General features: G+C 47.1%; 2 protein-coding genes and 1 pseudogene across 4 annotated transcripts; 2 read left to right on the top strand and 1 right to left on the bottom strand.

Annotated features, from left to right (window-relative positions):
- Positions 1 to 39: 39 nt before the first annotated feature.
- On the bottom strand, positions 40 to 9,855 carry TMEM176B (transmembrane protein 176B). Of its 3 annotated transcripts, XM_037990959.2 has the most exons (8): positions 9,118 to 9,217; positions 7,939 to 7,996; positions 5,164 to 5,372; positions 2,684 to 2,794; positions 2,268 to 2,324; positions 1,816 to 2,037; positions 785 to 904; positions 40 to 364 (listed from the first exon to the last, which is right to left on the bottom strand). In XM_037990959.2, the coding sequence occupies exons 2-8, from the start codon at positions 7,979 to 7,981 to the stop codon at positions 272 to 274; spliced, it is 855 nt and encodes a 284-aa protein (XP_037846887.1). In that variant the 5' UTR covers positions 7,982 to 7,996; positions 9,118 to 9,217; the 3' UTR covers positions 40 to 271. The 3 variants fall into 3 exon arrangements, with proteins under 3 accessions (XP_037846887.1, XP_072865595.1, XP_007981646.2); XM_073009494.1 differs by lacking the exons at positions 7,939 to 7,996; positions 9,118 to 9,217 and adding an exon at positions 9,834 to 9,855; XM_007983455.3 differs by lacking the exon at positions 7,939 to 7,996 and having other exon boundaries at positions 9,118 to 9,235.
- TMEM176A (transmembrane protein 176A) lies at positions 9,523 to 13,852 on the top strand. The gene is made up of 7 exons (XM_007983451.3): positions 9,523 to 9,645; positions 10,284 to 10,535; positions 10,973 to 11,083; positions 12,145 to 12,201; positions 12,365 to 12,574; positions 13,104 to 13,214; positions 13,568 to 13,852. Exons 2-7 carry the CDS (start codon positions 10,362 to 10,364, stop codon positions 13,601 to 13,603), a joined length of 699 nt encoding a protein of 232 aa, XP_007981642.1. The 5' UTR covers positions 9,523 to 9,645; positions 10,284 to 10,361; the 3' UTR covers positions 13,604 to 13,852.
- A 9,836-nt stretch (positions 13,853 to 23,688) lies between these two features.
- LOC103227227 (U6 snRNA-associated Sm-like protein LSm3 pseudogene) lies at positions 23,689 to 24,115 on the top strand (annotated as a pseudogene).
- Positions 24,116 to 24,562: the final 447 nt, after the last annotated feature.

Here is a 24,562-nt window from a genome sequence, read left to right on the forward strand (position 1 = left end):
GTGTATAAACAAAGAGAAACCATATCTTTCTGGGCAAAATTGTTTTTCTGGATTGTTTATTATGTTTAATCAGCACTGTGGAAAATGCAACAATATCTGTTCATGGACTTGAGAACCCCGGAGCGGGAACAGCAGGTGCTGATGTGGGGAGAAGAAAGGAGGAGGATCTGGACAGCGGCCATAGGGGAGGCGAGTATGAGAAGCCAGGAGTGGGGGCCCTGGGCTGCCCCAGACAGAGACATGCGGGCATCCCGGTGGGGTCTTTGGCGGCTCACAGGACAATGACAGTGGAGGTCTGCTCCCTAGAGGGTGAGGGGGGCACTGAATTCTCCCCCAGTAGTCTCTTCTCTGATCCTTCCTCATTCTGGAAAAAAAAAAGAAAAAAGAAATCCTTCGGGGAAAAAGATGCAGGCAGAGTTAGCATCATAGAACTCAGAAAGCAGAAAGAGGAAAGGAGGAGGGAAAGGAAAAGGTGACAGGAAACACAGATTAGGAAAAAAAACAAACAAGGTGACAGAGGAAGGGGAGTGGGACGAACACTTGGGACAGGGCAGAGGGGAGAGTGGGGAGATCAGAGCAGGGGAGGGCGCAGAGAGGCACAGGGCAGCGAGAGTTGGCCCAGGACCATGGTGATGGCCACATTCCCTGACAGCAAAGGGGAGAGTTGCATATGGAAAGAAGCTGAGGGGGACCAGCCAAGCCTCAGGTTCGGGTGCCCCTGACCCTGCACTTCTACTCACCACCCAGACTCACACTGTCCAGCAGCCCCTGCCCGACAACTCACCAGGGGCTGGGAGCTCTGGCCACACAAGTTTCGAAGATTCACTCCCAAGGAAGCCAAGGACACAATGACTTTCAAGACACAGACAGCCAGGAACAGGGCACGGATTGCTGTGAACAACTTCTGGAGATAAGAGAAAAACAAAGATAGTCAGATATCAGCTACTCCAATGCTGCCACATCACCACCCTCTCCACCCACCCAGGCACTGACTCTATCCAGTTTGCTGCTCCCACCACAGCTGACTGTGTTTCCAGCCACAGCTTCCATTCCACTGGCTTGTCTGCAGAGTGACCTTATCACTCCCTGTCAAGAAGTGGAGACTATTCCTTCAATCCTTAGAATCTGGAAGGGCCTAGGACTGCTTTGGCCACAGTGAAAGTGACACTATCCAGTGACAGGGTAGCCCTTAGCTGGTCTGGCAGCTTCTACTTTCCGTCTCCTGAAATGCTTGCAACTAGGGTGCTCCCCATTGGAATCCAGTTTCTGTGCTATGAGAAGCCCAAGCCACGTGGAGAAGCCATCGCTGGCTCTTGCTGACAGCCCCCACTGAGCTCTGGACCATGCAGCTGCATCATCTCAGACCCCCAGCCTCGGCGAGCACTTGGATAACTTCACCCGCATCTGACTGTAACTGCATGAGAAAACCCGTGAGTGAGGATGGCTCATCTGAATCCAGCCAACTCACAGCACCGTGAGAAATAATAAGTTGTAATTTTAAGCCACTACATTTTGGGGTGGTTTTTAATTCAGTAATGGAAAACTGGGATACCGACACACCAGAAAAGCCAGAAGAGTGGCCCGCTATCTCCTCTCTGAAATGTCTCCTCTTTGTTCCTCATCCCCTTTGATTCAGAGGATCTTCATATCATGAGGTCTGAGAAATGTCTGTAGCTTACATTAAAACCTCCTGAATGAAAGACTCAGCATGAGGTCCAAGCTCAAAGAGCCTACATCTCTCTCCTCCAGCGCCCCCAGCTCCCTGGGAACAAAGAGCTGTGATGGGTCCCCAAAGACTGGACTCCTCCTGCTCACCCTCAGCATCTGCATGTTAGCTCTACACTCCTCCTTCTGCCATTGGTTCTCTTGACTTTGCCATCTGTACCCAGTGGTAGGGATGACGACGTCCGAGGGATCACACACGGTGTCAATGTATAAAAAGGGTTCAGTTTGCCAGATGAAGCTATTCACGCAGAGGACAACAGCAGCCATAGCTGTAGCAAAGCCTGCCAGGGTGAGCAGGATGGATACATAGCCCTGGAAGAGAAAGAGGGTCAAGACACAGGCTCCTTCAATCAGTGGAAGAGTCATGAGGTCCCTGCCTCAAAGCCATCTCCTCTTCCCCAGCCCCTGTCCAGGAAACCCTCTCCTCCCCTCCAAGAAAGACCCCAAGATATTGGCAACCAAAGGGCAGAAGACAGGTATGGAGCAGAACTCAGGAGTGGGTCAGTGAACAAGGTGGAGGAGAAAGGGTGTCCAAGACTCACAGCAAGTTTGCCCGGGTGCTTCTCATGGACAATGGCCCCAGCTCCTGCTGCGATCACCTGAAAAGAGACACCAGAAAAAGGCCTCCAGTTTGCTCTTCTGAATTGGTCTATCATCACCCTCCCACCAGCAGTTCCCGGAACAGCCAATGTGAAGCAGGATCCCAGGGAAAGACAAAGAACTCTGACACAGAGACAGGACTCCACCTACACCTGCCCCACCTCTCCCACCTGTCTTCAAGAGAAAAATAGAAGTGACAGGGTCTCAGCTACACCCTAGGGCAGCTTCCTCATGGCCAAAGGCCATTTGGCCCCAGAGGCTTTGGTTGCTCCCCCAGAGCCCCAACCCAGATCTATAAGCACCTTCTTGCCCATCACAACTTGCCTCCCTCCAGGCTCACAGCCTGTTCCTTACTCACCACAGACCCCGCCCAGAAGGCACAGCCTGAGGCACGCAGCACAGTCCAGGGCCCCAAGCAGAAACACACTCCAAGAGCACAACTCACAACCCCCAGCAATATCTGAGTCACCTGCAAGACAGAATGAGAAACCAGACCCCTTCCCGTGAGCCCACGTGCCCCAGCTGCCCTGGGAGCAGCTGCCTGGCTCCTATCTAGGTGGCTCTCCTCTCCTTTTCCTCTGCCTTAACCTCTCTATAGCTCTGATTCTGGAAGGTTCTGTCTCCTTAAAATCCATGAAGCAGCACTGGCCTGGGTCTCCCCTCACCCTTCTCATAGGCTTGGCTATTTATCCTTCATCACTTTTCCCCAACTTCAACACTTTCTCATCCCACCTGAAGATTCCCACTTTTTCCCCCTATTCTTCTTCAGAGGTCCCATTGTCCCATCCAAATCCCCAGCCTGACCTGAGCTTCTGGCCTATCCTTTCTCTTCAGATCCAAACACACACTCTTGAGGGCTCTGTGGCAGACACAAAGATGTGCTGCTAAGACCCCCTTCAAGAAAGGGCTTGTTTGATTGCTGACAGCCTACAGTTGTCGGCTCCTTGAGGGTCACCCTAATTTTTCAAGCTGAAGACACATGCTGAGGAGGGCCCCCCCAGCCAATGACTAAGCAAGACAGTGGCTCAAAGGCCATCTCCACCCAGTATGGAACTCCTGCAGTGGGCAGCCTTTGCCTGGAAGCTCCCCACTGGCCTGGCAGAGTCTGCATTGCAGCCTTATGGTTCCTCCTACCCAATCCTGCTCCCCCTCTTTTCATTCCATAGGTGTCATACCCCAAAAAGCCATTCACACACCCAACTCCAACTCAGAAGAGAATTCCTCTTCTTCCTGGAAAACCCAACTGTCACCACCTGCACATCCTACCGGCATCTCGAATTTGTCACATCCAAATCCCACACCCCCCACCAACTACCACACACACACACACACACACGTCTCTCGAACCACCTGCACATCCTACCGGCATCTCAGATTTGTCACATCCAAATCCCACACCCCGCCTGCTACCACACACACACATCTCTCAAATGTCTGCTCCTCCTGACTTTCAGGGCTCTGATCTCCTGGTCACCCACACTTCAACTCTCTGTATGCTGTGGATGCCTCTCTTCCCTTATCCCCCACATCCCTTCACTCCCATACCATGGAGGTCTGCGAAGGACAGGGACTCCTTTGTCTCCTCACCATTCCTACTATGATTATGCAAGTGCAGACCCTCGATCCTTCTCACCTGGATGCCTCCTGACTCTGAGGCAGGTTCCTGCTCAGAATCCATCCACAGTCTTCTCACTGTCAAAGCTGATTCAGGACAGACTCCCCCTATGGTCTTTCAAGGTTCTCAGCAATATGGCCCCAAATCACCCATTCATGAAGCCCATTTTCTTTACTCTTAACCATTATAGAACTTGCCCTATGCCTTCTGGCCTCTTTGCCTTTGCTCCTGTCATTCTTTAACCTGAAATTCTTTTTTGTCCATCTTCCACCTCTGTCTATACCTATTCCTTCTCCATTCAGGGTTCTCCTGCCCTCAAGGATGTCAGATGTGCTTCTTCCTCGCCTGATCTACCTTTAGTTCCAGTCATTAGTGTAGCTGCTGTTTCTTCTGATGGTCACTGAGCACTTTTAGATATAGCCCAGGGATTCTCTCTGTAGTGTGGCCTGAAGTGCTGAACACATTGCCTTGCACCTGTAGGCTCTCAGTCCATGTTGGGTCAATGAAACTGAATTAACAGCCTCTAGATTCTTCTTCCTGTTGCCCCACCTCTGGCTGGGACCAACTCCTCTGCACCAAAGAGGAGGTCGATTATTCCTTTTCATCCAAATTTCTGTGGGGATACTTACAACTTTTTCCTACACAGGATGAGATACAAACAATGATTTCTCATGTCCCTCTTATGGAAATTCAACCCACTTTCCTTTTTTGCATCCTATTGAAGAAGGAGAGTTTCCATTGTGAAAGCTGAGCCTACAAATGGGGTCATTCTTGTCACACTCAACTAAAACAGAGTCGAGTGGTCAGGGGCAAAAAGCACTAGGGGCACAAAATGTTGCTCCCAAAATGTAATTCTCTACAAATCAGGCTGCTGAAGCTGCCTGCTGCAACCTGAAACCAGCTTTATCTACAGCTTCTGACCTTGCTACAACTCTACGATTCGTTTTACCCACACCATCGCTCACCCATCAGAGCTCGCCAGCTCCCCAAAACCTATGATCTTTCTTGAAGGGCAATATGTAACATTTCTCCTTTTTATAAGCCTTTAACCTTCTCTTCGTTCCAAAGAAGTACTGGAGACCACCTGGTCTGTGTGTATGCCCCAAATTGCAATTATCTGCTCCCAAATAAAATGTTTTAATTTTGAAGATTTGGTTCTATATTTTAATTGACCTCATCACCTCGTTAATGTGCCCCCCTATCCTGCACCAGCCCAGTCTTACCCCTAGAGTCAGCTGCTCATAACCAATCCTGGCTGTGGAAGGCACAGTGTCGCTAGGGTGAAAAAGAAATTTCTTCAGAGAACTTCCAGCTTTCAGCAGTTGTGTCAAAGCTGACTCCTGGTGGATGTGGACATTGATGTGGGAGGGCTGGGATGGCGTAGAGGCCACAGCAACTCCATTCACAATTACCGTGTTTTTGGTCATCCTGCCTGTCAGGGAGAAGACATACAGAAGTGAGGTCTGGGAACTAGGTGAGGGAAAAATACACAGCACAGGTGAAAGGAGAGAAATAGTGTCTTTGTCAAGATTCCAGATGGGCACAATGGCTCACGCCTGTAATCCCAGCACTTTGGGAGGCTGAGGTGGGTGGATTACCTGAGGTCAGGAGTTCAAGACCAGCCTGGCCAATGTGGCAAACCCCTTCTCTACTAAAAATACAAAAATTCGCATGGTGGTGTGCACCTGTAGTCCCAGCTACTCAGGAAGCTGAGGCAGGAGAATCACTTGAACCCAGGAGGCTGAGGTTGTGGTGAGCTGAGATCTTGCCACTGCACTCTAGCCTGGGTAACAGAGTGAGACTCCATCCCAAAAAAAAAAAAAAAAGAAAAAAGAAAACAGTGTCTTTGTCAAGATCCAAAAGGTCTTCCCAATGCAGATATCAATGTCACAGTGACCTTAGTGATTAGTGACTTAGTATATCTGTATATATATCTTTACACATAATACTTTACACATAAAAATGTTAAGAGATACAAAAGGCTATATATACCTTTAAAACCTTATCTCTCATCTTTTTTCCTCAACCACCTATTTGCCTTGCAGATGGAAAGTAATATTATCGGTTTCTTATAAATCCTACCATGACATTTTTGCATACAAAAGTGTGAAAAAGTATTTCTCCCCCCTTTTCCCACAAATAGCAGCATACTATACACACTGATTTGCATGATGCTGTGTTCACATGATCATATGTTTTTAGAATAACCCTACATGAGTCCATAAAAAGTGTCAACCTAAATAACAGAGAGAGGCTCTCCAAAAGAAAATGAGATTTATTCCGGAATAGGGCATTACGACGAGAATATGCTTACCATAGTAAATCATGTGCACATTCAGGCAGGTAAAAGAAAACAAAGGTTTTTAAAGGAAAAACGGGGAGACTTACATAATCACTTTGAGATAATCATCCTTGGCTACAAGGATCAATAACAAGGGTGACACCTGTCCAGGGTTAGACAGGCAGTTGCTGGTGGATGTCCTCACAGAAGTATTTTTTTGTGTAAGGTGGTCATTTTACAGAGTCCTTTGTGACGATTTTTGTTACCAGGTATTTACGCAGGAGAACCCTGCCTTGTGGGCTTTCTCAGGCTCTAATTTTCAGATTTTTTTTACTCGATTATGATTCTGACAACTTTCACAAAAGCTTCTTCACTCACTTGTGTAACTGGATATATTTCGAGAGTATGAATTACTTATAATTTATTTAAGTGGTTCCCTATTGGCAGACATTTAGGTTATTTCCAATCCTTTTCCATTCCAGACAATGTGGAATTGGCAGGGCAACTGGAATGTGCATCTGCAATTTTAGAAGATATTGTCAGTTATCCTCCATGGAGGTGGTAGCAATTCACACGCAGGAGGCAAACTCTTTTATCCTTTTCCTTTTATATGGGGGAAAATGCATTGATTTTAATCAATTTTATGGAATAAAATGTCCCATTTTAAATGTATATCTCAATAAGTTTTGACAAATTTATACGTTTGTGCAATTACAGCTACAATCAAGATATAGGACATTCCTACACTGCAACACATTCCCTAAAGCCCCTTCTCAGGAAATAACCCCAACCACTGGCCATGAGCAACCACTAACTTGCTTTCTGTAACGATTTGCATATATTTTTAATCCATGGTTCTCTTTTATTATTTTTTTTTTTTTAATTTTATTTTTTTGAGATGGAGTCTCACTCTGTCGCCCAGGCTGGAGTGCAGCGGTGCGATCTCGGCTCACTGCCAGCTCCACCTCCCGGGTTCACACCATTCTCCTGTCTCAGCCTCCCCAGTAACTGGGACTACAGGCGCCCACCACCAAGCCCAGCTAATTTTTTGTAATTTTAGTAGAGACGGGGTTTCACTGTGTTAGCCAGGATGATCTCGATCTCCTGACCTCGTGATCCACCCGCCTCGGCCTCCCAAAGTGCTGGGATTACAGGCGTGAGCCACCGCGCCTGGCTGGTTCTCTTTTATATTTTAGAGAGAGAGATGGGGTGTTGCTTTGTTGCCCAGGATGGTCTCAAACTCCTGGACTCAAGCAATCCTCCCACCTCAGCCTCCCAAAGTGCTGCAATTACAGGTGTAAGCCACCAGGACCATGCCTGGCCCATAGTTCTCTTATTATGAGTGAGGTTGATTGTTTTTTCATACGTTAAGGGGCGTTTTTATTTCTTCTTTTGTGAGCTCTCCATTCACATCCTATGTCCTTGTTTCGTTTTGATTTTTTCTATGGAAGTTCTTTATTCACCAAATTACCATTTGTGATACAAGTTTCAAATGTTTCTTTACAATTTGTAGTTTATTTTTTGACCTTGCTTGTATTTTCTTACAATCCATATTCTATTTCATTCTATTTATGGTGTCTAGCTCTTAGACTTTTAAAGGACTTCCCCGTTTCAAGATCAAAAAATAATCTTCCATATTTTCTTCTAAGTGGCTTTATGCTTTCAGTTTTCACTTTTAAATGTTGACCATCTAGAATTTGGAAGCTGCGTGACCAACCTTGGCCGTTGGGAGACACGGATCCAAGTTCTGTTGCTGTCATTCCGATGTTTAACTTCTGAAAGATACGTTCCATTTGTGGAATACATCCTCTTTTTCTCAGTGATTTAAGATTCTCTCCTGAGCAGAAACGAAGTTCCCCCAGGAATGTAGGCCTATTCTAGTCCTTATATTCTGCCCATTGGCATGTCTCATGGGCTAGGCATCCTTACCACAATTTTAACCTGGAGCTTAATGCTAATTGGGCTGTTTCACAATCCCCTCGTGTGGTTTTTCTTTCAGAATTGTCATGGCTATTTTTGCTAGATTACTTTTCCACATGCACTTTAGAATCAGCTTGCCTGGCTCTAAAATAAATCCTGCATAGGTAATTCTAATGGACATCCTGGCTAAGTATCACAGTTTACATCAAATAATATTAACAATTCTAATAACACCTGCCATTCGTCCTCTACCTACTTTTCAAAGCACTTTCACTCTTTCACCCACCTGGCCTCCTTGGAGTTAGAAAGGACAGGAGTTAGACAATTCCGCACATGCACATCAGACTGCTTCCCACAAAACGAAGCCCAGTCACAGATTCCAGCCAGACCTTCCCTTGAGGGCCCAGGCCTCGCCCTGAGTGCACCTCAGGTTCCAGCTATCTCCGTGCCCCCAGGACCACTGCTTCCCCCACCCCACGCCAACCCCTAGATCTGCCTCGCCCCCTCCTGAGGAGTCGGATCTGAACCAGGCTGGCACCACAGAGATTCCCCCTGCCGGCCGCCCGACGCCTGGTAGGTGGTGGGCTCTTTCCGGCTGCCCCGAACGCTTTCCTCTGTTCAGCTCCTCCCGTGCCCCGGGACTGGGGAAAGCGTCCGGCAGCCCCGCCACACTCTGGCCCCGTCCCAGGAGCCACCCCACCGTAGGGCTCCAGCCAGGGTCCAGGCGTGCGGGTGGCGGAAAGTGCAGGGGACGCTCCAGGCCCAAGCCTCTCCTCCTGCTCTCCAGCCGTTTTTCTGGGGAGAAACACCTGCACCCAGCTGTCCCGCCCTCCTACGCGAGTTCTCCTGGAAACCAGGATGGAGGAAGAAAGACGTCTTGTGGACGGGACGGGGTGGGGGCATGGCCCTGGGGACTCCTCGTGACAGAGGGTCCTGCGGCAAGAGGGTCTCCCGGGCCGCGGGGGCCCTGCCTCACCTGCCGTCCTCCGGGAGCCGGCAGCGTAGCAGAGCGGACAGGAGCTGACCCCGAGCAGGGAAGCGACGGGAGGGCGGAGATGGCAGATGCCGGGGTGGGGGCTGAGGCCCCGCCCAGGCTGCGCAGTTTCCCGAAACCAGCTGCGGCCCCGGGGTCCGGCAGGGGGGTTCCTCCCGGAGGAGCGGACCTGGCGGGAGAAGGCCGAGCCCCCGCGCGACCCCTGCGCTCCCACTCGCCCACATTCGCACGCCGGCCCTGGCTGGGCAGAGCTGGGGGCGAGGACCACCCCACCGGCTTCCCAGGGCCGTCCGCCCGCGCACGCTCCCAGCTCCCCAGAGCCCAGTGACCCTCGCGCAGCGAGAGAACCCCAGACGGACCCCAGGCCCTGCAGCCTGCCGTGAACCCGAGGGGCTGAAGTTCAACCCCACCCCCGCCTCCACCTCCAATTCTCAACCCACTTCTCCAGGCGGCGCCCCAGCCGGCGCCCCAGCCCTCCCGCTGCCTGCCCGCAGGTCCCGAGGAGCGCAGGTGAGGCAGCGCCCCACTCCTGGCTGCCCCCGGGACCCCTTCCGCACGCTCCCCGAGGTGCCTCCGCACAGTTGGAGGGGCGTAGGAGGGACCCCCACCCAGGGATGAGACTGCAGGAAGGGGACTGCGGAGGAGGCCAGGTGCCGCCCCCGCTTTTGACCTCGCTCCGCACTGCCCCGTGGTCCTACCCGGGGCAGGGGCGGCGTGAACCCGTCGGGCGTGAGCAGCGGTTGGTGGAGCTGGAGGTCGGCCGTGGCGGGGGCAGGGGGGTATCCGGAGCCCAGCCAGGGCGCGGCTGCTGCCACAGGAGCTCCACAGGCAGCCAAGGACTCGGTCCTGTCTCAGAGCCTGCAGACCGTGGAGGGGAGACCTCAGGAAGAGCCCGGGTGGAGGGGGTGAGGGGTGGGGGCGTGGGGCGCTGCTTGACCTAGACGCCTGGGCCCTGGGAGGAAGATGCGGGGGACAGAGCAGATCTGGGGCGAAAGGTGAGGTTCCCGCAGGCTCAGCGGTCGCAGCAGCCCCAGCATGATCAGCAGCCCCCTCTGCTACACGCACTCCCCTCCTGAGGGGGCAGGGGTGCGGCTCTGTGGCCAGGACAGCCATTCATTCGGTGACCCACTGGTCCCTGACTTCCCCAGCTCCAGTGAAATCTGCGAAAATCTTCTGACAGCCCTTCCTCCCTGGTGCTGCCTTCTTCACACACGGTGTCCCTGACAATGGAGACAGCCAACAGTAATGAGATGGCCCTGGAGGCCCCACAACCCACCCAGGTCGATGTGCACATCCACCAGGAGTCTGCCCTGGCCAAGCTCCTGCTGACCTGCTGCTCTGCACTGCAGCCCCGGGCCACCCAGGCCAGGGGCAGCAGCCGGCTGCTGGTGGCCTCGTGGGTGAGTGTGATGGCCTGCCTCGTGGGGCGGCAGGAGGGACTCCCCACTTCCTGCCGCAGCAGCACTGTCTGCCAGCCTCCCTCTCAACAGGACACCGAGCCAGTTGTGTCTTCTTACTTAGGAATGTGATTCTCTGGCATTTTCAATAAGAGCCTGGGAAGGGGAGGCTCTGGGCTGAACGGGTGTGGAGGAGCCACCGACTGTGCGGAGTCCCATTCAGTGGAGCCCTTTCCTCTCCGCCAAACTCAGGATGGGCCGGCTCTCCTCCCTTTCTCTTTTTTCTCCCACTCCTTCTTCTTCTTCTTTCTCCTCCTCTTCCTCTTCTCCTTTCTCTTCTCCTCTCTCTCTCTCTCCTTCTCTTTTTGGGGTTTTAGCGGTTAATCCCTGCAGTGGCGGGTCCACCTAGGAGCTGGGGTCTTGGGTTTTTTGTCTTTCAGGTGATGCAGATTGTGCTAGGGATCTTGAGTGCAGTCCTGGGAGGATTTTTCTACATCCGCGACTACACCCTCCTGGTCACCTCGGGAGCTGCCATCTGGACAGGGGCTGTGGTGAGTAGAGCAGGACAGTGCTTGACTGCCTGTGAGAAGTGTGGGGCGTTGCTGTCCTGATTGCCTTCCTCCAACATGGCGCAACAGAATGCTGGCAGTCGGAAAGATCTGATTATCTAGGCCCATTCCCTGCCTGTTCAGATGAGCAAACAGCTGAGGGCAGTAGTGGCATGTCCTAGTCACACTGCTCTCCCATACCCTGCCCAGTGCTGCTCCCACCAGGCTGGCCGCCTCTCCCTGCCTTCAACAGTTAATGTCAACTAAGGATCTAAGGACCTGCTCATCTCTGGATACTTGCATTGAGATGCGGGAGGCAGAGTGTGCCAGATAGTATGTGATCCCCTAGGAAGCATCACCCCCTGGTTATTCCCATTGTCCTACACAGGTCCTGCACACAATGGGAACGCAGGAATTGTCCATAGATGGGTGTGTGCAGTTTGCACAGGAGCTGGGTAGGCTGGTCATGGTACCTACACCCTCAGAACAGCAGTAAAACACTTGTATTTACTGAGAGAAGCCAAGAGTAATCACCTTCACCCACCCCATGGCAAAATACCCAGATTAGTTACAGAATTAGCCAAACAGGATTCAGGTCCACCTGTCCACTGAGATATACTAGATTTCCTGTTCTTCAAGCTCAGCTGAGTGGATCATTGGGCACTGTTAGGACAGGCTTCTAAACCTAATAGTGCCCACTCTGTATAGACTCATCCTTTATTGAGAGCTTCTGCAACACCCTATGACTTTTATCCACAAGATCCCACCATCCCTGGAACTTTCATAAAGTTCTTGGTGTTGTTTAAAAAGGAAGGTTTAGGAGCTCACACCTGGCTTGACCACAAGCTCTTAGGTGTCACTAAAGCAGGGCCTTCTGCAGCCTCAGGAGTTGGATCGGGCTCCACCCTCTCAGCAGTTATCTTACCATGGATACTAGAGCTTAGCATGAAACCTCCGGCCCAAGCTGAGTGTGCTAGGGAAGGGCCTGCTGCATGGAGGCTGTCTCGTCGGAGGGGACTTGCATTTCCTGTGCTAAGCCTGCTCCTGGCTCAATCTCTCCCCAGGCTGTGCTAGCTGGAGCTACTGCCTTCATTTATGAGAAACGGGGTGGTACCTGCTGGGTAAGTTCAGGGAAGGGCATGGGAGGGGACCAGGTTCAGGCTGGAGGCCACCCCAATCTCCTGCCCTGTTGCAGGCTTCCCTGGGTCTTGCCCTATTTTCCCCTGATTGGACTCTGGGAGAGACTGAAACATGAAGATTTCTCTCTGCCTCCTCCCTCCCCAGGCCCTGCTGAGGACTCTGCTAGCGCTAGCAGCTTTCTCCACAGCCATCGCTGCCCTCAAACTTTGGAATGAAGATTTCCGATATGGCTATTATTACGACAGTATCTGCCACATCTCCACCTCGAGTGGCTGGATCACCCCAGCCCCCACTGACAGTCCAGAAGAAGTCAGAAGGCTACACCTGTGTACCTCCTTCCTGTACATGCTAAAGGTAGGTGGCCAAGGGGAAGGTGCAGCAGCAGGTGGGGCAGGGATGACCAGGCCAGGCGAGGGGCAAGAGTCAGCTTCTCCACCAGAAATAGCTGTTACCTATTCTGCACCAAGCTTGAGTATTGTCACCAAGGACAAAGCATCAGACAAAACAGAAATGGCTCCTGTAGGGTATTACAGACTAGTGGGCAATACAAGCATTAAAATAATAATAAGTGAACCAATATAGCAAGTGTGCAAAGTGCTATAAAGGTGTTAAATGCATGGTTTCCCTTGATCCTCTGAAGTCTTGGAGGTTATCAGGGAATCAAATCATAGCCCAAACCTGTCACTGTGTAAATGAGGATGCAGGCCCAATGTGAGGGGTTTCCAGCTGCCTTCTGCACACTAAATGCATTGACTTCCCCTCCAGAAGCCACAAACTTGAAGATAAAGGGGTAGAGATTTTCCCAGGTCAACAAGGAGGGTGAGGACAGAGCAGGAAGGCAGTTGTCATCCTGGTGCTTATGGCCTTGGCCCTCTGTCCCCAGGCCTTGATCCGTACCCTTCAGGCCATGCTCTTGGGTGTCTGGATTCTGCTGTTTCTGGCATCTCTGGCCCCTCTGTGGCTGTACTGCTGGAGAAAGTTCCCAACCAAAGGGGTGAGTCCCTAAAGTGTGTGCCTGTGTGTTTGGGGCAGTGGAGCTGCTCAAAGGAGACAGGAATGGACAGTGGACAGTTTGGGGAGGAAAAAGGGGCTCATGACCCAAGTCCCAACTATTATCATGCCTGTCTTTCTACCCAGTGGTGGCCCAGCCCGGAAAGCCCCTATCCCCAACCAAGCGGCCCCCAAGTCAAAGAGCCCAGGAATCCAGGGAAGTCCATATCCATGCTATACCTTTGCATCAGGTACCATGCAGCTGATTCTGGTAGTTCCAGAGCTAAGCTGCCCTGGAGGAAAGACTCGGCCCTTTCTTTCCCACTCACGATTGTCTTGCCTTTCCTTTTCCCTTAGAAAAGACACCAGAAGGAGATGTTGGAAGTGAGCTGAATCTAGCCATGCCTCTCCTGATTATTAGCACCTGGTGCTTCTGCACTGCGCATCCCTGCATCTGACTGCTGGAAGAACCAGACTGGGGAAAAGAGACTCTTCAACATCCCCAGTTATCCTGCTGCCATGACCATGGCCACAACCCTGCTCCAGCAGCACTTGCCCATTCCTTACATCCCTTCCCCATCCTGCTCCGCTTCATGTCCCCTCCTGAGCAGTCATGTGATAATAAACTCTCATGTTATTGTTCCCAGGTTCTCGCTTAGTTATTCCAGGGAATTTCTCTTGGTTGGAGGAGGAAGTGGAGAAGGAGCCAACGGCAAACCTCAGACACCCTCCCACAGCTCCCCAACCTCCTGCCTCAGGCTAGAGCTGCTGGCCCTGGAGCTAGAACCTCTTTGAGGCTGGTCCTGTGGCTGTAGGTTCAAAAGCCTAGGAATAAAGGATGAACGGGGCTGAGACTCTGAGCCCACTCCCTACCGCTAACATTTAAGAAGGTGAATGCCTGGCAATTTAAGAATTCGATTTTTTTTTTATTGTGACTGTTTGAAAAGATTAAGTAGACAACATAACATTGATAGGACATCCAACAATAAAGAAAGGACATCCAACAATATGACAAAATAGAAACCTTACAAATTATCCATAAAAAATCCTAAAACTGCTATATAAAATATGAATCATGTATTTTTAAATTCATGACTATGAACCAAGAAAAAGATGGAGGCCATCAAAGCCTATAGAAGAAGTAGGGGCAAGAATTCAGAGTGGAAGCCAGTATCTGCCTGTGTTAGTCCCACAACCACCCACATACTCAGTGTTCCACTTGAAGGACCTACAGGGCTCAGCATGTAGTTGTGTTCATGGCTAAGTTATATTATAGTAAAAGGACACACAAGGTGGGGAAAGAACACATTAGGTGGACTCTGGAAGAATCCGGGCACAGGCTTCCTATATCCTCCCACAGTGAGAGGCTACACAGTAATACAGCAGTGTTTCTGCCCCAGGGAAGCCCACCTAAGACTCAAAGACCAGGGTTTTTATTGACAGCTGGCCACATAGGCACTCCCTCCGCCTGCACAGCTACTGCAATTCCAGACTCCCAGAGGAAAAGCAGGTGTCCACCTGAAATCACATTGTACAGTCTAGGCAAGCTGATAGAGTGAAATTTAGTACACAGGCACACAAAACCACCTTATCAGCATAGGAACATTCCAGAAGCCCAATTCCTAGAAGACAACCAAGTGTAGCAAAACCTTGTAAAGGGTGACTCTCTGTGTTAACTCTTTCCTGCACACTGCCCTAAGGGCATCTGCCAACCTCTTGCAACCCAAAACTGCACTTAATAACTATGTGAAAGACAATAAATGAAGCCTAGAGCCACTTAAGCTGGAGAGTTATAGTGAAGGACCCAGCATACATTTTCACTTTCAGAGAAGAATTGGGAAAAAATCCACTCCATAGAGGGGGATGACAAGTAAACTCTTGGTGATAGGAGTCAGATGAAGATTCATGAATACAAGCCGGCCCTAACATGGACTTAGGGATGGAATTCCCACTCCTTGGATAAACCCCAAAACCCTGAGAAAATAATTTAAAGGTCCTCCAGATGGTAGTGACCCCTGACACCTGTCAGAAACAAATGCAAATTCTGCCTGGAAAAATTTACCTTCAACTGAGCCCTTAAATGATCTGCATGACTATATTTTTTAAAGTGACACAAATAAATAGAAAGCAAAAAAAAAAAAAAAAGATGATTATAAATTAAGTTTATGAGTAAGTGCAATAAATATAAATGGATAAAATAGTCCATTTGAAACATAGACTGTATTTTTATAAAACTCATCCATATGCTATTTACATGAAATACAACTAAACCAAAGATACAGAAAGATAGTAAAAGGATGGGGAAAAAAAACAAATTAGTATGGCTCTATTCAAGAGTATTGCTAGAGACAAAGAGGCCACTCATGGTCAATCCAATCATCATTCTCTCTTCCTTACTAACAGAAATCCAGTTTTGTTTTGTTTTTAAGTCGCTACTGCCAGCCTTCCTTGCAACTGAGGACTGCAACAACCCACACTCTCAGCCAATGAGAAGTCAAGAGAATTCACTGGGAACAGAAAGAATTGGTTGGTTCCCTAATTTCTGCTCTCTGCTTCCTCGCCTTCTCCCAGGAATCAGGACTCCATACCTGGCACTGGAAGAGCCATCTTGTGGCTAAGCAGGTAATAGCCACAGGTTGGAAATGATACAAAAGACAAAGGAGGCTGGACCCTCAACAACATAATTGAATATGCCCAACCAATCCTGGATACTTACCTTTGAACAGCTCTATATGACAAAAAGTAAATGCCTTGCTGGCTTTTTTTAAGGAAATTTTTTTTTTTAATTTACAGTAGCAACAACACTGTAAGATACTTAGAAATAAATCTAGATACTCAAGACTGGTAAAGAAAATCATAAAACTAGGCCGGGCGCGGTGGCTCAAGCCTGTAATCCCAGCACTTTGGGAGGCCGAGACGGGCGGATCACGAGGTCAGGAGATCGAGACCATCCTGGCTAACACAGTGAAACCCCGTCTCTACTAAAAAATACAAAAAAACTAGCTGGGCGCGGTGGCGGGCGCCTGTAGTCCCAGCTACTCGGGAGGCTGAGGCAGGAGAATGGCGTAAACCCGGGAGGCGGAGCTTGCAGTGAGCCGAGATCTGGCCACTGCACTCCAGCCTGGACCACAGAGCGAGACTCCGCCTCAAAAAAAAAAAAAAAAAATCATAAAACTTTATTGAAAAACATTAATGAATACCTAAATTAAATAAAAAGACACATACCATGTTCATAGATGGGAGGACTCCATTTTGTAAAGATGGCATCTCCCTCCAAATTTATGCATAAATTCAGTGCAATCCAAATCAAAATCTCACCAGAGTTTTATTAGTATTTGATTGGCCAATTCTCAACTTGACACAGAAGATCAAAAAATCAAGAATGTCGGTGCGTTCCAAGATGGCCAGATAGGAACAGCTCCGGTCTGCAGTTGCCAGTGTGATCATCACAGAAGATGTGTGATTTCTGCTTTTCCAACTGAGGTACCTGGTTCATCTCATTGGGACTGGTTGGACAGTGGGTGCAGCCCTCTGTGAGCCAAAGCAGGGTGGGGCATTGCCTCACCGGGGAAGCGCAAGGGATTGGGGAATTTTCCTTTCCTAGCCAAGGGAAGCTTTGACAGACCATGCCTGGAAAAATGGAACATTCCCACCTAAATACTGTGCTTTTCCAACAGTCTTAGCAAACAGCACACCAGGAGATGATATCCCATGCTTGGCTAGGAGGGTTCCAAGCCCACAGAGCCTTGCTCACTGCTAGCACAGCAGTCTGAGATCAACCTGCAAGGCAGCAGCCTGGCAGGGGGAGGGACATGTGCCATTGCTGAGGCTTGAGTAGGTAAACAAAGCAGCCAGGGAAGCTTGAACTGGGTGGAACCCACCACAGCTCAGCAAAGCCTGCTACTTCTGTTGACTCCACCTCCAGGGGTCAGGGGGCAGGGCATAGCTGAACAAAAGGCAGCAGAAACTTCTGCAGACTTAAACCTCCCGTCTGACAGCTGCAAAAAGAGCAGTGGTTCTCCCAGCACACCATTTGAGCTCTGAGAACTGACAGAGTGCTTCCTCAAGTGGGTCCCTGACCCCTGTGTAGCCTAACTGGGAGACACTTCCCAATAGGGACCGACTGACACCTCATACAGGCAGGTGCCCCTTTGGGATGAAGCTACCAGAAGAAGGATCAGGCAGCAATATTTGCTGTTCTGATCAGGCAAACAGGGTCTGGAGTGGACCTCCAGCAAACTCCAACAGACCTGCAGCTGAGGGACCTGACTGTTAGAAGGAAAACTAACAAACAGAAAGGAATAGCATCAACATCAACAAAAAGGACATCCATACCAAAATCCCATCTGTAGGTCACCAACATCAAAGACCAAAGGTAGATAAAACCACAAAGATGAGGAGAAACCAGAGCAGAAAAGCTGAAAATGCTAAAAACTGGAACGCTTCTTCTCCTCCAAAGGATCGCAGCTCCTCACCAGCAACGGAACGAAGCTGGATGGAGAATGACTTTGACAAGTTGACAGGCTTCAGAAGGTCGGTAATAACAAACTTCTTTGAGCTAAAGGAGGATGTTTGAACCCATCGCAAGGAAGCTTAAAACCTTGAAAAAAGATTACACGAATGGCTAACTAGAATAAACAGTGTAGAGAAGACCTTAAATGACCTGATGGAGCTGAAAACCATGGCACAAGAACTACGTGACGAATGCACAAGCTTCAGTAGCCAATTTAATCAAGTGGAAGAAAGGGTACCAGTGATTGAAGATCAAATTAATGAAATAAAGCAACAAGAAAACTTTAGAGAAAAAAGAGTAAAAAGAAACAAACAAAGCCTCCAAGAAATATGGGACTATGTGAAAAGACCAAATCTACGTTTGATCGTTGTACCTGAAAGTGACAGGGAGAATGGAACCAAGTTGGAAAATACTCTTCAGGATACTATCCAGGAGGACTTCCGCAACCTAGCAAAGCAGGCCAACATTCAAATTCAGGAAATACAGAGAATGCCACAAAGATACTCCTTGGGAAGAGCAACCCCAAGACACCTAATTGTCAGATTCACCAAGGCTAAAATGAAGGAAAAAATGTTGAGCGTAGCCAAAGAGAAAGGTCAGGTTACCCACAAAGGGAAGTCCATCAGACTAACAGTGGATCTCTCTGGCAGAAACTCTACAGGCCAGAAGAAAGTGAGGGCCAATATTTAACATTCTTAAAGAAAAGAATTTTCAACCCAGAATTTCGTATCTTGCCAAACTAAGCTTTATCAGTGAAGGAAAAATAAAATAGTTTACAAACACACAAATGCTGAGAGATTTTGTCACCACCAGGCCTGCCTTACAAGAACTCCTGAAGGAAGCACTAAACATGGAAAGGAACAACCAGTACCAGCCACTGCAAAAACATGCCAAATTGTAAAGACCATCAATGCTAGGAAGAAACTGCATCAACTAACTGGAAAAATAACCAGACAACATCATATCAGGATCAAATTCACACATAACAGTATTAACCTTAAATGTAAATGGGCTTAATGCCCCAATTAAGAGACACAGACTGGCAAATAGGATAAAGAGTCAAGACCCATCAGTGTGCTGTATTCAGGAGACCCATCTCACGTGCAGAGACACAGATAGGCTCAAAATAAAGGGATGGAGAAAGATCTACCAAGCAAAGGGAAAGCAAAAAAAAGCAGGGGTTCTGATCCTAGTCTCTGATAAAACAAACTTTAAACCAACAAAGATCAAAAGAGACAAAGAAGGCCATTACATAATGGTAAAGGGACCAACTCAATAAGAAGAGGTAACTATCCTAAATATATATGCACCCAATACAGGAGTACCCAGATTCATAAAGCAAGTCCTTAGAGACCTCCAAAGAGACTTAGACTCCTACACAATAATAATGGGAGACTTTAACACCCTACTGTCCATATTAGACAGATCAACAAGACAGAGGGTTAACAAAGATATCCAGGACTTGAACTCAGCTCTGCACCAAGTAGACCTAATAGACATCTACAGAACTCTCCACCTCAAATCAACAGAATATACATTCTTCTCAGCACCACATCACACTTATTCCAAAATTGACCACATGATTGGAAGTAAAGCACTCCTCAGCAAACATAAAAGAACAGAAATCACAACAAACTGTCTCTCAGACCACAGTGCAATCAAATTAAAACTCAAGATAAAGAAACTCACTGAAAACCGCACGGGTACATGGAAACTGAAAAACCTGCTCCTAAATGACTACTGGGTAAATAACAAAATGAAGGCAGAAATAAAGATGTTCTTTGAAACCAATGAGAACAAAGACACAACGTACCAGAATCTCTGGGACACATTTAAAGTAGTGTGTAGAGGGAAATTTATAACACTAAATGCCCACAAGAGAAAGGAGGAAAGATCTAAAATAAACACCCTAACATTACAAGTAAAAGAACTAGAAAAGCAAGAACAAACACATTCAAAAGTTAGCAGAAGGTAAGAAATAACTAAGATCAGAGCAGAACTGAAGGAGATAGAGACACAAAAAAACCCTTCAAAAAATCAATGAATCCAGGAGCTGGTTTTTTGAAAAGATCAACAAAATAGACTGCTAGCAAGACTAAAAAAGAAGAAAAGAGAGAAAAATCAAATAGACGCATTAAAAAATGATAAAGGGGATATCACCACCGACCCCACAGAAATACAAACTACCATCAGAAAATACTATAAATACCTCTATGCAAATAAACTAGAACATCTAAAAGAAATGGATTAATTCCTGGACACATACACCCTCCAAAGATTAAACCAGGAAGAAGTTGAATCTCTGAATAGACCAATAACAGGCTCTGAAATTGAGACAATAATTAATAACCTACCAACCAAAAAAATTCCACAACCAGATGGATTCACAGCCAAATTCTATCAGAGGTACAAAGAGGAGCTGGTACCATTCCTTCTGAAACTATTCCAATCAATAGAAAAAGAGAGAATTCTCCCTAACTCATTTTATGAGGCCAGCATCATCCTGATACCAAAGCCTGACAGAGACATAACCAAAAAAGAGAATTTGAGACCAATATCCCTGATGAACATCGATGCAAACATCCTGAATAAAATACTGGCAAACTGAACCCAGTAGCACATCAAAAAGCTTATCCACCATGATCAAGTCAGCTTCATCCCTGGGATGCAAGGCTGGTTCAACATATGCAAATCAGTAAATATAATCCATCACATAAACAGAACCAAAGACAAAAACCACATGATTATCTCAATAGATTCAGAAAAGGCCTTTGACAAATTTCAACAGCCTTCATGCTAAAAAATCTCAATAAACTAGGTATTGATGGAATGTATCTCAAAATAATAAGAGCTATTTATGACAAACCCACTGCTAATATCATACTGAATGGGCAAAAACTGGAAGAATTCCCTTTGAAAACTGGCACAAGACAGGGATGCCCTCTCTCGTTACTCCTATTCAACATAGTGTTGGAAATTCTGACCAGGGCAATCAGGCAAGGGAACGAAATAAAGGGTATTCAATTAGGAAAAGACGAAGTCAAATTGTCCCTGTTTGCAGATGACATGATTGTATATTTAGAAAACCCCATCGTCTCAGCCCAAAGTCTCCTTAAGCTGATAAGCAACTTCAGCAAAGTCTCGGGATACAAAGTCAATGTGCAAAAATCACAAGCATTCCTATACATCAATAACAAAAAAACAGAGAGCCAAATCATGAGTGAACTCCCATTCACAATTGCTACAAAGAGAATAAAATACCTAGGAATCCAACTTACAAGGGATGTGAAGGAGCTCTTCAAGGAGAACTGCAAACCACTGCTCAATGAAATAAAGAAGGTCACAAACAAATGCAAGAACATTCCGTGCTCATAGATAGGAAGAATCAATATCATGAAAATGGCCATACTGCCCAAGGTAATTTATAGATTCAATGCCATCCCCATCAAGCTACCAATGACTTTCTTCACAGAATTGGAAAAAACTGAAGTTCATATGGAACCAACAAAGAGCCTACATTGCCAAGACAATCCTAAGCAATATAACAATTCCTCCTCCCTACCTCAGAGGAAATATAACAGAGTCCGCAAATGGGAATATAATCTCCTTTGTTCAAACTTCTAGAATGGGCATGAGGAAAACCAGAGCTATATACATCATCAGTGGGACTGACTATGCAGACACCATAGAAGGTCATGAAGTGGCCTTTGGCAGAGACTGGTGTTGTTCCCCAATTTTCATTCTTTCTTCCTTTATTTCTTGTAGTAGGTCCCCCAGAAAAAAAACTGGGCACATAGCTTCTTGGAATGAAGACTAGATTTCCCAGCCTCCTTTGGTGACTTAATTTTAAGCAATAAGATTTAAGAGGAAACAGTGTGTGCATGTCCTGGGAACATCCTTTAAGAGAGAGGTGTCCTTTGTCCCCATGATCTCTTTTGATGCTTGGAGTGCAGGTGTGATAGCAGCACTATAGTGAATGCTTATAATTTTATTTGTCTCAGCATTAATTTTGAATATTAACTGGACTTTCCCATACCAGCAGCAGGGCTCAGTTACCCTCAATACAGTTTCCAGTTCTATACTTTATCCCAGTTCTCCTGTGTGGCCAATCCAGATAGCTGCCTTATACAACTGCCTCCTGGTGACCAGCTCACTATGGGTCAACTGGATATTCCCTGCTCCACTAGCCCTGCTGACCCCCACACCCTGTATCGACTGTGCAGACACGCTTCAGTGACCACCTCTGCATGCTCCTGGAACTCATGCCTGCTTGCTCTAAATCCACCAACTAAAACTCCCTGTGGGAAACCTATTTAAATAATGCCCTGGACCCAATAAAGGGATCCCTTTCTCTCTGTCCCTGCCTGTGCTCCCTGACCTCCAGGCATGCTGTGTAGCCCTCAGGGTCTGCAACTACTAAAATCTCTTAAACTTTCACATTGTGGTTGTGTCATTGAAGCCATGCCTGAAACCTGACCCCTATGGCAAGGCTACCCCAAAGGGACCCACACAGGTGGATGTCCTGCTGTTCTTCTGTCCAGACCTCTGTTAGCTGCTGCGGACAGTAGCTACAAGCCAAATTGATAGAAAAAACTGTTTTGAATGAAGCGATTCATTTAAAACATGGACCGGACTGGCACAGTGGCTCACACTTGTAATCCCAGCACTTTGGGAGGCCGAGGCAGGTGGATCACGAAGTCAGGTGATCGAGACCATCCTGGCTAACACGGTGAAACCCTGTCTCTACTAAAAATTACAAAAATATTAGCTGGGCGTGGTGGCAGGCGCCTGTAGTCCCAGCTACTCCGGAGGCTGAGGCAAGAGAATGGCGTGAACCTAGGAGGCGGAGCTTGCAGTGAGCCAAGACTGCACCACTGCACTCCTGCCTGGGCGACAGAGCGAGACTCCATCTCAAAAAAGAAAAAAGAAAAAAAAAAAAAAAACAAAATTAGCCAGGCGTGGTGGTGCATGCCTGTAATCCCAGCTACTTGGGAGGTTGAGGCAGGAGAATCGCTTGAACCCTGGAGGCGGAGGTTGCAGTGAGCCGAGATCATACCATTGCACTCCAGCCTGGGCAACAAGAGTCACAAGAGTGAAACTCCGTCTAAAACAAACAAACAAACAAACAAACAAACAAACAAACATGGATCTACAGCAAGCTATCTTGGGCCATGAGGTGATTTAGGAATAGTATCCATTCACTGAAGAGCAACAGGACAGAGTGTGACCTATGCACAACATACATACTAATCCTGGGCTGCCTGCCTAGATGTTGATGTGTGAAAAAAACTTGGGTTCGTTTACATATTCTGGCACTCACTGCCAGACAGAACTCTAATTAATAAATTTTCACCTCAAAAAGATCATCCTAAATGTGCAAGCAGTTAACAACAGAACTTCCAAGCACATGGAACAACTGTGGATAGAACTGAAAGGAGAAGTTGTCAAATCCACAATTATAGCTGGAGACACAACATTCCTTGCTCAGTAATAGATAGAATGAGTGGACAGAAATTAGGAAGGATATAGAAGAGTTGAACCACACCATCAACAGCTGGATCTCACTGCATTTATAATACAATCCACAACAATATCAGAATACGCATTCTTTTCAAGTGCTCATGGAACATTCACCAAGACAGACCATGTCTTCAGTCATAAAAAAAAAAAAAAACCTCAACAAATTTAAAAGAATTAAAATCACCCAGGTTATATTCCCTTAACCATAATGAACTATAAATCAACAAATGAAAAGGAAGGGGAAAATCTCCAAACACTTGAAAATTAAACAACATATTTCTAAATCACTCATGGATCAAAGGAGTTTCAAGGGAATTAGAAAATATTTTGAACAGAACAAAAATGAAATTTTTTCCTAACAAAATTTGTAGAATACAGCTAAAGAAGTGCTTAGAGGAAAATTCATAGCATTAAATATTTGTATGAGAAAAGAATCAGGGCAGGGTTTGAAACATGGCAGACGATGTAGACCAGCAACAAACTACCAACACTGTAGAGGAGCCCCTGGATCTTATCGGGCTCAGCCTAGATGAGCGAATTGATGTGAAAATGAGAAATGACCAAGAGCTTCGAGGCAGACTACATGCTTATGATCAACATTTAAATATGATCTTGGGAGATGTGGAAGAAACTGTGACTACTATAGAAATTGATGAAGAAACATATGAAGAGATATATAAATCAACGAAACGGAATATTCCAGTGCTCTTTGTCCGGGGAGAAGGCGTTGTCCTGGTTGCCCCTCCACTGAGAGTTGGCTGAAACTAAGAATTTGTCCTGTATGGAAAACAGGAGACTTTGTATAGTGGCCTCTCTAAATGTACAAAACATTCAAAAGAGAAACCTGCATACATTTTGATATAAGAAATAATTCTGGGATTCTTCCACGCCTGGAATGAGTTGATTTGCAGATAACTCACAAATTCTTAAGCAAAATGGTATTTTCATTCTTCTCAAGCTCTTCCAATAAATATGATCACCAAGATGCAGAAAAAAAAAAAGAATAAGAAAGTTCTTAGATCAATAATCTAAAATTTTATAAGAAACTAAAATTAAAGAGCAAAATAAACTCAAAATTGACTCAAAGCAAAATAGAAGAAAGAAAATTATAAAGAAGATAAATGATTAAACAGAAAAAATTAGGGAAATCAATGAAACTAACTGCAGGTTTGTTGAAAAGATTGATACATCTCTAGTAAGAATGTCAAAAAATTACAATAATAAGAGAAACTGGTCAGGCGTGGTGGCTCGTGCCTGTAATCCGAGGACTTTGGGAGGCCAAGGTGGGTAGATCACTTGAGCCTAGGAGTTTGAGACCA

Source organism: Chlorocebus sabaeus, chromosome 21 (genome assembly GCF_047675955.1).
Source record: "Chlorocebus sabaeus isolate Y175 chromosome 21, mChlSab1.0.hap1, whole genome shotgun sequence".
NCBI lineage: Eukaryota > Metazoa > Chordata > Mammalia > Primates > Cercopithecidae > Chlorocebus > Chlorocebus sabaeus.

Bases quoted from the DNA above. Each gene is read 5' to 3' on its own strand.
- TMEM176B (XM_037990959.2), bottom strand. From the start codon at position 7,981: ATGACAGCAACAGAACTTGGATCCGTGTCTCCCAACGGCCAAG. The intron at 5,373-7,938 runs GTTGGTCACGCA...TCTCCCTGACAG, and splicing joins CGTGTCTCCCAACGGCCAAG to GCAGGATGACCAAAAACACG. The intron at 365-784 runs GTGAGTTGTCGG...TTTTTTTTCCAG, and splicing joins GCCAGAGCTCCCAGCCCCTG to AATGAGGAAGGATCAGAGAA.
- TMEM176A (XM_007983451.3), top strand. From the start codon at position 10,362: ATGGAGACAGCCAACAGTAATGAGATGGCCCTGGAGGCCCCACAACCC. The intron at 11,084-12,144 runs GTGAGTAGAGCA...ATCTCTCCCCAG, and splicing joins CCATCTGGACAGGGGCTGTG to GCTGTGCTAGCTGGAGCTAC. The intron at 12,575-13,103 runs GTAGGTGGCCAA...CTCTGTCCCCAG, and splicing joins CCTTCCTGTACATGCTAAAG to GCCTTGATCCGTACCCTTCA.